General features: G+C 50.8%; 1 protein-coding gene across 7 annotated transcripts in view; it reads left to right on the top strand.

Moving 5' to 3' along the window:
- The window catches only part of LOC123354650 (neurotrimin), a 654629-nt gene that overhangs the window by 375499 nt on the left and 264632 nt on the right, over positions 1 to 14498 (top strand). For 2 of the 7 annotated variants that reach the window (XM_044996769.1, XM_044996771.1), the window contains exon 2: positions 7587 to 7671. In XM_044996769.1, coding sequence (XP_044852704.1) covers positions 7587 to 7671 — 85 coding nt within the window. The other 5 variants (XM_044996768.1, XR_006574793.1, XM_044996773.1 and 2 more) reach the window with 4 other exon arrangements.

Here is a 14498-nt window from a genome sequence, read left to right as displayed (position 1 = left end):
TGAGGAATGCTTGGACTAAGACTTAAGGGAAAGGTGCCAAGACAATTGTGCACCCCCATCTCCTCTGAGCCTATACCGTGGGGCTCTCTCCCCAGTCTATAATACGTTAGAGCAGCCTAAAGGTTGCTGTAATCTGCCCCAGCAACATGTGGCTGTTATAGCAGCTGGTGGCTACCAACCTACAAAAGCTTACCCCTAGCAACAGTGCCCCTGTTGGGGCTGAGGGGAGATGGTTCAGGATGACTGTAGACAGCCTGAGGATTCTCACAGGGAAGGGGAATCCTCCACTGGCCACCTAAGCCAGCTGTGCACTACAGGGTAGGAGCTGACTCATTGGGAGCCAATCCTTCAACTTTTAAGGACGTGGCTGTTTCCTACCCACCCCAGCAGCCCCCTTGGCTGTCAGCAGGCTCTACTTGTGTGAGCAAAAGTCTGCAAGATCAGGCTCGTCGCTCAGCCTCCAAAATAGCTTGTCACAGGCTGGAAAGAGTTAAGTTCCATTTTAATGTAAGATCCAGACAGTGAAGAAGGGAGAGAGAGACGAAACCAACCCCAAACTGACTAGCTTTTTAAAGGGCAAAGGAAATGTTCTTTTTATGGCCAAGCGCCTAGTGTAAAGTGCAGGGAAGGGAAGGACCGGAGCTGCAGAATCCCGGCTAGGCTTTAGGGGAAGGCTCCCAAATGCATAGTTAATTTAAATTTAATTGGACAGTTACTGTAAGTTTAAATAAATGCCAGTTAAATATTAACTGCATCTTTATTGGGGGATTAACGGAGCCTCTTGTATTATGTTTTTTAAACTCAATAAATATGTTGCTAATAATCATCGCTCCTCTTCAAATGTGACAGCAGCTGCTGCTGCTACTGCTGAATCTACATCAAACACTTATTTGGGGCAGCTCCCGGAAAGCATTAGCCAGACAAGAGCCAAAGCAGTTTGGGGGTTTGGGGAGCATGGGGATTGTGAGACACGAAGGGGGAGGAGTAGGGGTAAGTCACATTATCAGGTTAGCCTGCAAGAGGTCAGGCTGTGATGGGAAATTACAGGCAGGGGGTTAAAAAAAATAACAGGAGAAGAGAAAGTGAATCACTCCTTGGGTGGAGCTGGGGGGTGGAATGAACCTCTGAGATCTGACACAGCAGAGTTGCAGTGGACCATCCGTGAGCATCATCTCTGTTCATGGTATGAATTCCTCTGGGGAGGAGAGAGTTCTGAAAGGTCACCAGCCATATACCACGTGCGATCATTGTTTCCTAATTGGGGCCACTATTAGCAATGGAAAAAAATTAGTCTGTGTGTCCTCCGTCAGTGCGGAGGGGGTGAGAATCCTTTGTATTGTCAATGAATCTTTATTTTTTAGACTCTTAGGACTCTGACTTTAATGAGGGGTTTGCTTATGTAGCGAGTGTGAGGTTTTACAAAGCACGTTTATAACCCTGAGGAAGCTGAAGGATAAATTGTAACATGTTGTATGAAAGAGCTCGGTGCAATAATTGTGTGTGTATGTTAAGGGTACTGTATGCCTAGGTGTTACAGTGGCTATTAGAGATGAGTTTTGGATCAATTAAGTTTCAGATGAGAGTTAGCAATTTAAAAATTGTATACGTGTCCATCCATCGTCAGCTTTTATGCTGTAGTATCTGAGCTCAGTGCAGTATCTGAGCTCTTTCCCCATAAAAGAGTCTGTAAATTGAAAGAAAATGTTGCTCATCTAGTTGTATACATTGAATATATAAAGAATTTATGCCGGTGAAATTGTATCTGAAATGAAATTCTTCCATGTTAGTGGGTATATATTTTCTGTGTAGTGTTTGGCTCGCTCGCTCTCTCTCTCTCTCTCTCTCTCTGTGTGTGTGTGTGTGTGTGTGTGTGTGTGTGTGTGTGTGTGTGTGTGTGTGTGTGTGTGTGTGAATGGCCTCCTACACACACCCGCATGTAAGCTAAACATGAACACTGTGCCAAGTTTGCAGAAAGACTGAAATAACATGAAATTGACCTGGCTTCACTTGACTCACAGCCTTTAACTACAAATTGACAATTTTTTGCATCTGGAACCCAATCCAAAGCTCCTCAAAGTTCAGATCTGGAGATTTTGCTTATGCTTATTTCTAGTCTTGCTAAAAACCCCTAGAGGTTCAGCCTGTGTGTGCTGGAAGGCTTGCAAACCATTCACAAGACCAGGGGCCATTTTTGCATCAGAGCCAAGTGGGGATGCTAATGCAGGTGGAACTTGGTGGTTTTTTACAGAGAATTGCTGTGGGATTAGGAGTGTGTTTGCATGAAAATGCCCTTGCTTGAAGTTGAAGGTCGTAGCAGAACTGTGACGGGGCCATGTGAGTCAAGGGTGGAAAGATGTAAGTCCTTATGAACTGCTGAATTTTGCACTGTCTGCCTGGCCAATCTCGCCCTCTCTGAAGTTTGCACTGTCTCTGTCCATTTCTCTCTAGAAATATGAGTAACTATCACCTCAAAAGCATTTTGCTTCACTGATACAGCCAGGATTTCAGCCTGCTGTCCCACACCTTATCTGGACTCTTAGAGCTCCCATCCACTCAGCCTCTGACACGGCAAGTTTCCTGGGCTCTCTGCTTTCATTCAGGGAGCTTCTACCTCCTTCAGACTCTCCCTGGAGATTTCTCCATAGACTAGACCCATGAACTGTTGCTTATCCTGCCCCTTCGCCTTTCTTAGGTTCGTCAGTCGGTGCAGCCCCCTTCCCTCCAGTTTCTGATAATCCCAGGGAAAATACTATCCCAGTTTAGCCTGTCTTTAAATCCGTCTCTCTAATATCCCCTCCCCAGACACACATGCACACTAGTACCCTTAGCCATCCTTCTCCTGGCCGGTCTGTACCTTGCTTTGCAGAGCCTCCTGCGCATCCTGCTTATGGACTCTGCCAGGAGAGGGGGGCATTTAGCCTTGTTAGAAAGAAGGAACAGGTTGGGGGTATTTTTCTTGCAGTATTTGCCCTGGGCAGGCAACAGGCACAAGGAAAACAGATCTTTACTGGATTGTGAAGAAAGCCGGGAGAGATCAGAAAAGATGCCACATTCCCTGTTCAGTTGGGTGCCAGTGTGCAAGCGCCCTCCCCATGTATACCAGACCCCAGCCTTCTGTCGTGGTCCAAATCCAGCAAAGGAAAATGATTGCCCATGTCCCCAGAGGAAGCTACAAAGCGCTCGCTCTGCTGCTGCTGCTGCACAGTCACAGCTGGACTTGACTGCTGGCTCCTCCGCTCCTGGAGCCGCAGAATTATTCAAAGGAAGCTGGGTTTCTTTTTCTCTTTTGCTGTTTGTATGCATGTGTTTACTGTCTATGGATATTTTTTAAACCCTAACCAATTACAGCGAACGGCGAGGAGATGAGCTGTGACAAGCTCATTTGTTTGTACATTGTATATGTGCAAGAGGGAGACACAGGGAAGTGGAGTGGGGAGTCGGTAGCACTTGGTACGAGCAGGCTGGATTTGTGGCGGGGGCGGGGGAATGACTGAAAATCATCAGATCATTGCCAATCTCCTATTGCTAGGTAACCCTGCCCCACCTCACTCTATTCTATCTACTCTATTTTATATATGGTCCCCATTCCTGTAGAGTCTGAACCCCTCATAATTACTGTGTTTACCCTCACAGGTAGAGGTAGTGTTTTTATCCCCATTGTACAGATGGGGAACTGAGGCACAGAGAGACTGAGTGACTTGCCCAAGGTCAAAAGGGAAGTCTGTGGCGAAACAGGGAATTTGACCCTGTCTCTCCCATGTTCCAGGTTAACACCCTAACCACTGGACCATGCTGCTTCGTGCTTCACCCAATCACAGCATCACGGATCAGCCAAAGAAAGTGTGCTCTGATGATCCAGTCCTTATTTCTTTTGTTTTATTGCTTGAAACTTTTGCCGCTCGGTATCCTGCATTGTGAAGATCTCTGTGTGGTCCGAATTGGTTTCGGGGATGCTTCAGCTCTCCTGTTTGTGTAGCTGAATTAATTTATCTTTAAACGCTGCTCCGATCTTTCTCATATCCCCCCAATCCAGGCTCCTCAACATCCCTTTCATCCTCCACGCCCGAAGCATTATTGCCTGCGACGCTGCTCTTTTATATTAAACGGGGAGGGGAGTTGATGCAGAGCGGCTGGCAGTCTGGCCTGTGGAAAGATCACTCCAGGCAGCAGGGTGGTGTAGTTAGAAAATGGCACATTTAATGTTTAAAGGCAGCCTTGATTTTGACAAGTGACAGGCTCACTCACTGTTTCCTATCCCAGCCCTTCTCATGTGGGAGTCATTCTTTGCTTTGTCTAAATACACTGGAAAAAGTGACCGGAGGCTGCATGAGAATGAAGGACAGGATGGCTCATAGAGGGAAGGAGTGGGGCATATGGATGGGGGGTAGTGTTCCTGTGCTGACTGTCTCTTTATACTAGTGGGGTGTCAAAGATGGGAGGAAAAGCTCCCCATCAGATGCCCACCCAGGACTTGAGAACAGCCAAAGAGAATCCATCTGATGATTTAAACTGAGCCCAGTGCATGCTGTGGTGGGACTTGGAGACTTAGTGAGTGTTGTACAACATTCCTGTGAGCAATACATTTCATGGGTTTTATGTGTACTGGAATAACAGTGTCCACATGGAGGGGGTCTACCTGAAAGAACTCCCCCACCACCATAGACAAGCCTTTAAAGGCTTTGATTTAAGCAGCTCCCACTAACCTAGAATACAACACAGCACCTTGTGCATTGGGAAACAGGCAGAGAAGGGTTATCTGAATGGAGTTCCTCTTTTGCTGCTAAAGGAAAACGGTCTCTTGCCAACAGACCGGTCACGAGTAGCCTGGAGGAGAATTGGGAAGATTTGTGTGAAATAAGCCCAGTTTGCCTTCAAGTTTCTTCCTAGCTGAAAAGCCTCCACTCTGCCTCATATGTATCTTCCACTCTGTTTTGTACGGTGGGGTGCAATGGGGTTCCAATCCTTACTGGGGCATTGGAGCATTACAACAATAAAGGAAACAATGAATTGTCAGTTTAACCCTTTGTTGGCAGTCATTGGGACTGAATGGACCACTGAGACTGAACTCCTCATGCCAGTGAGAATCTCCCTACCACAGCAGGGGGGAAAATGGGAGCTTAGGGCTGGAAGGTGCTGTAAAAACACCAAGCTCTCACTTTAAATCCTAAGGGTATTCCTGATCCTGCTTGCAGGTTAGAGGCCTCTGTAGGGAAGTGTGCAATCTGGTGGCTCAGCAATCAATGTACAGGGAAATAGTAAAGTGGGGTGAGTTGTGTCCCTCTGGTTTGGGAAGCAGCCTGCTCTCTGTTTTTGGGTTCCTGTGTGCGTGATCATGCCAAATTTTAAGAAATAAAGTAGTGTTACGTTGCAACCTTCCAGCCCAAATATTTTATGCTTTTAGCTAACTTTGCTGTATGTATGCTGTGAATGTAACTGGAGGGACTTCCTGGGTCATGTGGTCCAGTCCCCTGCTATCACAGGCAACCCCAGCATAAACATATCAAGCTCCATCTTAAACTTAGTTAGGTTATTTGTCTCACTCCTCCTATTGGGAGTCTGTTCCTGAAATGCGGAAGCTGTGGATAAATATGACTTCTGCCTCTAGGGTTGTCAATCCAGCACCTTCTACCAGTGCTAAATTCAGAGCAAACAATCTTAAAAAAATGTGACAAGAAGGCACAAAAAGACTGGCAAAGCCATTCCCTTCTCTTGCAATCCATTAGCATGCTCAATAACAATAATAATAATAATAATAAATAAGGCTTTATTTGATAGTGTCTTCTCTACCAGGCAAATCTCATAATGTTTGAGAAATTAATTAGCCCAGTTAGTTAATTAAATAGTAGTTTACAGGGGGAGTGGGAAATTCAGGGATGAGTAGTGGGCTATGGATCTTTTCACATCTGGGTCACCAGTGTGAATCCTGCTCAGGTTGGCAGGGATTTAAAAACAAACCAACAAACCAAAACACACACACACACACACACACATATATATCCTGGTGCTATCTAATAGCTGGTGGGTGCCCTGTGTGTGGAAAGGAATTGGGAAGTCTCAGATCAGTTCCTGAGTGTCTTCACCACTAAAACCACCATTTACAGCAGGCATGAAGGGCTTGACTTTCACAAGTGCTGGGCACCTGCAGCTTGCACTGACTTCAGCAGGAGTTATGTGTGCCAGGGCTTGACACTAAGGTATAGTGGGAGACTGGCGCTTCGGCTGCCTGCGTTGTACCTGTTGGGCTAAATAAAGGACTTCGTTCTCCAGGGCTGTCTACCTGGCACCTTTTACCTGCAGGAAATTGTGCAGAGAAATGGCAACACACTGAGCAGCTGGTGGAGGGAGGGAGGAATGACTAGGCATAATACAACTGCACTATGTCCGAAGTTATGAGTGGCTTAACAAAAGTATTTAGGGATTAAAGTAGCTCCTATGTGAGAGCTTGCCAGCCCCGTTAGGAAGTGTGGTGTTATGGCCAGCACAGACAGGACGGGGAGCCTTGGGTTCTGTTCCCATTCCCTTTACTGACCCCCTGTGTGACCTTGCTGCTCCGTGCCTCAGTTTCCCCGTCTGTCAGGTGGTGGGTAATAATCCCGAGTTGCAGGCAGTAATTAATGTTTGCGATGGGCTTGGAGCTTCCCTGCGCTAGAAGGAGCAAAGTGGCCGCGGTCGCTGAAAGGGGGGGGGGGGCGCGAAAAGGCGGGCTGGTGGGGAGGAGCGGGTTAAAGCCGGCCCGGCGCGGGCAGGGTTAAAGTGGGAGAGCCCCGCAGCGGCTCCGCGTTGCTCAGTGCGGCGGGGCCGGAGCCCGGGCGCTGGTCAGTGATGGAGGCGCTGCCATGACAACCCCGGGAAGGCAGCGCCCGGGCGGGCGAGCTCCGAGGCGATGCTCCCGGCCGGGAGGCAGCGCGCAGCTGGGCTGCTGAAAGTGGGGGCAGCCGCCGGCTCCTGCGCGCCTCTGCTGCGCGCCTCGCGCCTCCCGCCGGCCGCCGCGCCCTGCCCGCGCTGAGCCGAGCCGAGCCGGGCTCCTTCCCTGCGCCCGCCGGAGAGCCGAGCCGAGCCGAGCCCGGGCGGCGGGAGCCGGCGCGGCCAGCAAGTTGCAGCGGCGGAGCGGACTGCGGTGCCCGGCGCCCGCGGAGGGCCCTGCCCGGCTCCTCACTTTCTCGCCGCCGCCGGCGGGAGATGGGAGTTTAGAGCTGGCGGGGGCAGGGCTCGCCGGGGCAAAGTGAGCTTCCGAACTGAGCCGGCCGGGGAAGCCACCGCGCCCCCTCCTCTGCCCCTGCACCCCGCTGCCCCCTTCCTCCTCCCTCGCCCGAGGAACACTGGGGGCTCCCTCCGGACGCTCGGGTCTCTGAGGCTGGATTGCCAGGGGCGCTGCTAATCTCCGAGGAGCTCCGTGCCTGCCCTGCGCTCCCGCCCCGTGTGCCTCTTCCCCCCGCGCCCCGGTTCCTCCTGGCTGCCTTGTCGGGGGTGTTGCTGGCCTGTTGGAAAGTCCCCGCTGCCCAGGATGGGGGTCGGCGGGGGCTTAGCCGTGCCCTGGAGGTGCCTCGTCGTCCTCTGTCTCAGGCTGCTCTTCCTTGTGCCCGCAGGAGTGCCCGTGCGCAGCGGAGATGCCACCTTCCCCAAAGCTATGGACAACGTGACCGTCAGACAAGGGGAGAGCGCCACCCTCAGGTAGGAGCAGCTGCTTTCCCTCTGGGTATCTACAGGGGTCTTGCTCGGTGGGTGCTCCGGCCCCAGGGGCTTTCGATGCCACCTTGCTACGGGGGGCGGCTGCTGCTTAGCCTGGGCTCTGGCCGGTTTTGTCCTGAGTGGGGCGGGAGAAGACCCCCGAGTCGGGGAAGAAAATGCAGCGCTGAGTCTGGGACTCCTGCATTCGGGGCAAGTGGGGTGGGAGGGGGGCAGGGAGGGTTGCTGATCTAGGGAAGCGGCTGTCGGTTCAGAGAACGCCAGGGTGTTTGCAAAGGAATGAAGAGGGCAATTTCTGTTACCCACTCGGTACTGGAATGCAGATGCTACGCAGGGGGCGGGCCGGCAAATATAGATGCCAGGCAGCGAGATCTGGATGCCAGGCAGGGAGTTACCATTCACTGACACCCCAGTTCCCTTCCTCAAAGTTACTGAAAGAGAAGGGGAGTGGGAATTAGTCTTTACACCTCTGTGCCAGTGTCTGCTTGGATTGCCAGCATGGGGTTTCAGGCTTTGGCATCTCTGGCACTGCTGGGGCTGGGGCTTGGTCACGTCGTAGAACATGTGGGCTTGTGTGTGCCTGTATTTTGGGATCGGGAGAGAGCTGGTCCTCTGAGGCTGATGTTGCTGTTAAAGATGCCTCCGGGCATGTCCAATAAACATGAGCTGGGATTGTGTGTTTGCAAAGTATAAATGGTGCTGAAGTTTGAGTCCCCTGTTTGGTTTGCAGGCACCGACAGGCGTGTAGTGAGAGCCAGAAGCGGGCTCTTTTTGGCATGAGAGGGGCAGAGTGAGGAGCAGCCATAAAGTGTCAGTGATGGGAGGGGTGTCAGTTTGGTGCCAGGCATGGCGGGTGCAAACGCCAGCGTGCCTCGCCTGCAGAACTGCTCATTAAAATCCCATTGCATGCACGCTCCGGCATGGTGGTGGTGGGGGGGGTTCCACTCCCTGCAGGCATTAACTCTTTGGAGTGTTCAGAGACGGCTAGGGGCATTTCCCTCCTCTGTTAGCCATGCTGGGGGGCTTTTTAAAGGGAAGAGATGAGCTTTATTCAAGGGATGTAGAGGCTGAGGATGCTGCCAAACACATAATGTCTCAGATCGCAATCAATGCGATATGTGGGCTGTCCTTTATGTGGACACCCATTCCTCCTCTGGCAGCAGACGGACATGGTCGTCTAATAGGTCTCTTCTGTCTCCGATGACGAGGATCTTTCTTTCTTTTTTTTTTCTTTTCTTTTCTTTAAATGATTGGTTTTAATTGCAAGCTTCACAACCGGCGATTAAAACTCTGTGGTGCTCAGGGACGACTTTTTAGTGGCCGCGTGTTGCACCGGCGCTACTTGACCGTCTGCGGGGTGTGTCAGGCAAAATCTAAACTCTCCTACTTCTCTGCGTCAGTGAGTGGAGCAGTGCCAAGGATGGGCAAAAAGTGGGGCTGGCTCCAGGGGAGAGGCCATGGAATGCTGGTTGAGTGTCTCTTTTGGAGCGGTGCAGGGAAAAGAAATGAAATTAGGGCCATGTACTGCCCCTGGAAATATAATCACAATGCCAATGTAGGGACTACACCTCACAGGTTCCTCCAGCTGGGTTGCTGTCAATTCCCTCCTAGCCTGCACCTGCTTGCTCGCTGCAGGATTCCTGGGTTTCAAGGATCCCAGCAGCAGAAGAGAAGGGTGGTTGTCCCTCGTATCTGATCCGCATTAGCCTGGCTGTGTGTGAGGGTGCCTAGTAATGGAAAAAACAGGGGATGACTCAGGTCAGGGCTAAGCCTGGGAGAAGCTCGCCGGTGACCTGTCCTGACTCCCACCATGGGCAGCAGTGGCCAGTGCTTCGTTTGTGACCGGAATGCATGCAAAAGGCACAGGAGCCGGCAGGGGCATGTGGCCACCAGGCAGCAAAGGTGACACTGGGATACGGACCAGGAGGCTGGCACTGACTGACACCCCAGTTCCCTCCCTCCCCACCCGCCAAGTTACTCAAAGGGAAGGAGAATGTGAATTGGTCTTTGTGTCTCTGTGTCAGGTCTGACTAGAGTGGCAGTGGGGCGGGAGGGGGGGGGGGGCTCTGGCAGAGCTGGGGGTGTATCCCAGTCACCTCGTTCTCGTGTAAGCCTGGGCACTTTGCGCGCGATAGAGATGTACTCCACTGCGAGTGCTCCTGTGGGGTCAGCCTAGAACAAAGGATCAATAGGGTGAGTCAGCAGCCGGGCCATTTCCCTTTTTATGAATGAGGCCCGTAGGAAAGAGTGAAAAATCCTGCACATAGATGGGCTGCCACAGGGAACGGTGGGTTCAGTTAAACAGGCAGCAGCTGTGATATTGAATGCATTCAGCCAGCACCCCGGGACGGCCGTGTGCTTTGCTGAGTTCGACACTAGAGCCCATCCATCAGAGAAGCTTAATGAGAGACACTATTTGGTGACAGACATCCACAGACACAAACACTCGTGCACCAATGTGCGTAAAGAGATGCACATTTACACCTTGCATGCATTCCCAGGGATGTGTGAACCATGTGAGCGTAATACCCTTGTAGTGGCCATTGCACATCAAAGATAACAGCCTACTAATGTATCATCTCATGGAGTTAGTCCTTTAGCTCAAGTGGTAGAGGACTGTGTTTTGGCTGGTTCTGGGTTCTACCCATGTTGAGAATCATTATTCAAGCAGTCATACTCTTGGTTACACACACCACGTGTAGGCTCACAGATGCCCGTGCCCACACGTGCTTATAGACATGCAAACCATGCCTATGCCCTACACCCATATGCATGAGCATGTGCACCGTGCTCACCTGTGACTTCACACGTGTGCTCACGTGGGTACACAGGCAGTCACAGACACTTGTGGGCACGCCCGCTTTGAGCTGTGCAGTGGTTACTGGCTGGTGGGGAAAAGTGCAGGAAAATAACAATTTCCAAGATAAGAAATCAAAGACGCATGAGCGTCTCTTGCACTCTCTCCTCACCCTCCTTGTCTGAAGCCTGATGGCAGAGGCTGGCTCCATGTGTAACTATTGATCTGTTGTTTGAGTTAACTTGTTCCGAATAGTAATGCTCTTGTGCTGATCTGGGTGAGGCCACTGTCCTTCCCCATCACCACCAATGGGTTTCTCCTCTGACCTTGTAGGTGGGTAATGCCCCCTCAACTGCTGGCAGCATGGAAGTTAATGGAAGTGACTCAAAGAAAAGGCTTCCTTGTTTCCAGCTGATTTCCATTTGAGTTTGGAAAGCAGCAAACTGCAGCAAAGGAGTTTGAAGGAAGCAGGAGGCTCTGGAGTTTTGTTCTTGTCCTTTCACAGCCAGCAAAGGGAACACAAGTTTAATAACTTGGCTGCCAAAGAAGCACATTCCCTGGAGCACTATGAGAGTCCTGGACACCCCCCCCCCTCCTCCTCCTCCGACTTCTGTCACATTAGCCAATGAGACTGTTTTAAACTCTGTCCACGCTGTCCCTGAGAATGAAGTTAATTCAGCGCTTGTGAAAGGCACCAGATTGGCAGCCCTGGGGAGACTGAAGGCTAGTCTTTGTCCACAGCGCTGTTACAACCTGGACAGTGACCAGGGAAACTCCTCAAGCCGCCCCATGCCAACGTGCTTCCATCCTGGCATAGAACAATCTCTATCACAGGGTTAAAGAAGGGTCCACTCTCCCTGGTCCATTCAGTCCTTGACCTCTCTGCTCAGGGGCCGAGCTAATGTCTGTTACAGGGTCGTTTTAGGAGAGGCGGCACGCCTGTCAAGGGGCGACCAGGCTGAATGGCCACTAATTCATCAGATCAATGCCAAAGATCAGTTATTAGATCCGGGTCCTTGACCTGGCTGTCATGACTCTAAAGGGGATCATGCATGGCTGTCGAGGGGTCACAACCACCCTGTCCTTCCTGTATCGCTAAGTGGGAAAGGGGTCCTGGCTAGATAAAAGGACCTGCCAGTATGGGGTCCCTTATGTTCTTATGTCCCAGATGGAAGAGGCTTAGACCACTGAATTAGATGGTTCTGAATGATGGGCATTACCTCAAACTGGTGGCCTAGATCTGGAATGTGCCATTGCCTATACCAGTCCCCGGAGCTGCAAGTGCCCACCCAGCTCCAGCACAAGTTGTGGGGAACACAGGTTTATCCATGCTATAAGACTATAGCTATAAGACTGGACTATCCAGGTCGAGTTTCAGCCCAGCCTGAAGATATTATCTCATACATGGTACTATTAACATTATTCAGTGTTAATGATGAGTGAGAAGGTTCCCATCATAGACAAACTAACCTGAACCTTCACCCGAAACTTGAACCAAGCCCAATCTTTAAAAAAAGTTTGGTTAATGTTAAAAAAAACAAAAACAACAACAAAGGCCTGGATTCTAATCTCACCTAAGCTGGTATAAATCAGTTAGTAGCTTTGTTGGAATCAACGGAGCTACCCTACTGTAAAGCTGACGTGAGATGAGAATTGTTCAGATTTCCAGTAATAAAGGACTCCTGTCCAAGGTCCTAGGTGTCCTGATACATCATTAATAAATTAATGCTCCCAACATAAGAACGGCCATACTGGGTCAGACCAAAGGTCCATCCAGCCCAGTATCCTGTCTTCTGACAGTGGCCAATATCAGGTGCCCCAGAGAGAGTGAACCTAACAGGTAATGATCAAGTGATCTTTCTCCTGCCATCCATCTCCACCCTCTGACAAACAGAGGTGAGGGACACCATTCCTTACCCATCCTGGCTAATACATTCATGGAGGTTAAGTCCATTAATGGCTATCTAGTTCTCTTTTAAACTCTGTTATAGTCCTAGCCTTCACAACCTCCTCAGGCAAGGAGTTCCACAGTGCACTATGTGAAGAAGAACTTCCTTTTGTTTGTTTTAAACCTGCTGCCCATTAATTTCATTTGGTGTCCCCTACTTCTTATATTATGGGAACAAGTAAATAACTTTCCCTTCACTTCCACAAGAAGTCAGCCACCTACAGTAACTCCTTTTAACCTCTTCATTGTCATGGGAAGATTGAGGCCTGTCATATTCCTTTCCATTGTCCTCTATGCTTCCCGTTTCTAGCTGGACCAGAAGCACTGATATACCATGAATGACACTTCTCTTACATGCAGGGCCGGCTCCAGGCCTGTTTTCATTTGGACTCATGAAGACTACTATGAAACTTCTCAGTTCCTAAGTGAAAAAAGAACCTGGCTCAGAAAAAGGCCTGTTTTCTCTGAAAATGGTCTTAGTTTAATATTTCCAACACACGGGCTGATTTCTGGTATGCAGCCAGTTGGGGGCAGTGCTCAGATTTCAAGCCTTTCATATGTCTGTTCATATGTCACCCACATCAAGCTTTCACCTAGAACTGAAAAGAGGCTGAAATTCCCTCAAAACGTTTGCTTGGTTCCTCTGAAACTCCTGCAAATCTTCTGGCTCAAGTGTTGGGGTTTGCTCTGAACTTTTCCTCGGGTCCACAGCTGAGAATGCAGCTTGTGGGTTTTTTTCCCCTGCTCCCACTAGTGGAAACACAAGGCAAAATTCAGCCCATGCAGCGTGCGCCTTTGGTTCACCCTGGGGAAGCTGCACCCACTTACACCAGGGCTCAGCTTTGCTCCGTTGTTGCTTGTCTCTTTTGGATATTTGAGCACATTAATGAATACTGGAATCTCGCCCTCTTCTGTGCCAAGCACAGCCCCTGATTCCGGCCCGATTACAGGCTGCCAGGGTTGAGTGACGGGAAATCTCTCCTGCGGTTTTTTGGTCTGCTGCCAGTGGTTTGTAATCAATGAGCTGAGAGAGTCTCTGCCAGGATGCAGGGGAGAGAAAAGCTCCTCCCCAGCTGTCACTCTGAAGGACCCTGGGCAGGGATCTCTTAGGACAATCTGAGTGCTGGGCCTCACGCCCCTCCAGCAGAATGTCCACTGGTGCTCTTTTGAAAAGAAGCTGGAGCAGGGCCGAGGGCAGCAGGGGCAGGTGGAAGTGGATGGGCAGTGCCAGGCACTCAGTGGATGGGACAGTGCAGGTGGTGAGTGGAGTGCAGCGGATGAAATGGGGCAGTGGGCAGAGCTAGACTGGTGAAGGTAGAGTGGGACAGCCACCATCCCCATGCAGGTGGAGGCAGCAGTCGGAAGCGGGGCAGCGATGAGGAATGGCCCCGTGAATCGCATGGTTTTGTACTCTGCAGCCCTGCGTACAATACGCCGTGTGTTCCTGGACCCCAGTCCCTCCCTGAAGGGGTGCTGCTGCAGTCATGTGGGGGGCTTTTTCACACCTCTCCTTCACGCCAGTGCAGTCAGAGTCAGCCTGAGTCTCTCACCATTCACCCCAGCACTCCCTGCTCCTGCCTCGGCTCACTCCCGGCATGCTCGTACACCCAGCCAACTCCCCGCTAGTGGATCAGTACTCATGTTCCTCTCCCGGGCTCAGGCCCCCGCATGCTGTTCCCATGAAATATTCATATCCCGTTCTGATGTCCCGAATGTTCACCACTTGGTATTTTTTTTTCACCTTCTGCAACTGTTCATTTCAGAGCTTCATCCAGAAAAGAACAGAACTCCTACCTGCTTTTCCCTCCCGGCTTGCCCACGGGTGGGGTCTTTGGGGGCTTGATCTGGGCTTTCCGCTTCTGACTTCCAAAGCAGAGGAGCAGTCACGCTGCTTCTGCTGCTCCCTGAGCTGTAAAAATGCCCACAGCTGTGGGCGCAGCCTGGGCAATACTGTAGGTGTGCAGGGCCAGGAGAGAATTAAGCCACTGACTCGTTTGACGCCATCATGAACAACTTCTTCTGGCCCCTTCAGTGCCTTGTTCACTCTGCCTTGATCCCCTGCTGCTC

This window comes from Mauremys mutica, chromosome 22 (assembly GCF_020497125.1).
Source record: "Mauremys mutica isolate MM-2020 ecotype Southern chromosome 22, ASM2049712v1, whole genome shotgun sequence".
NCBI classification, from domain to species: Eukaryota; Metazoa; Chordata; order Testudines; family Geoemydidae; genus Mauremys; species Mauremys mutica.
Note: the sequence above shows the minus strand (reverse complement) of the source record. Positions and strands in the feature narration are given on the sequence as shown.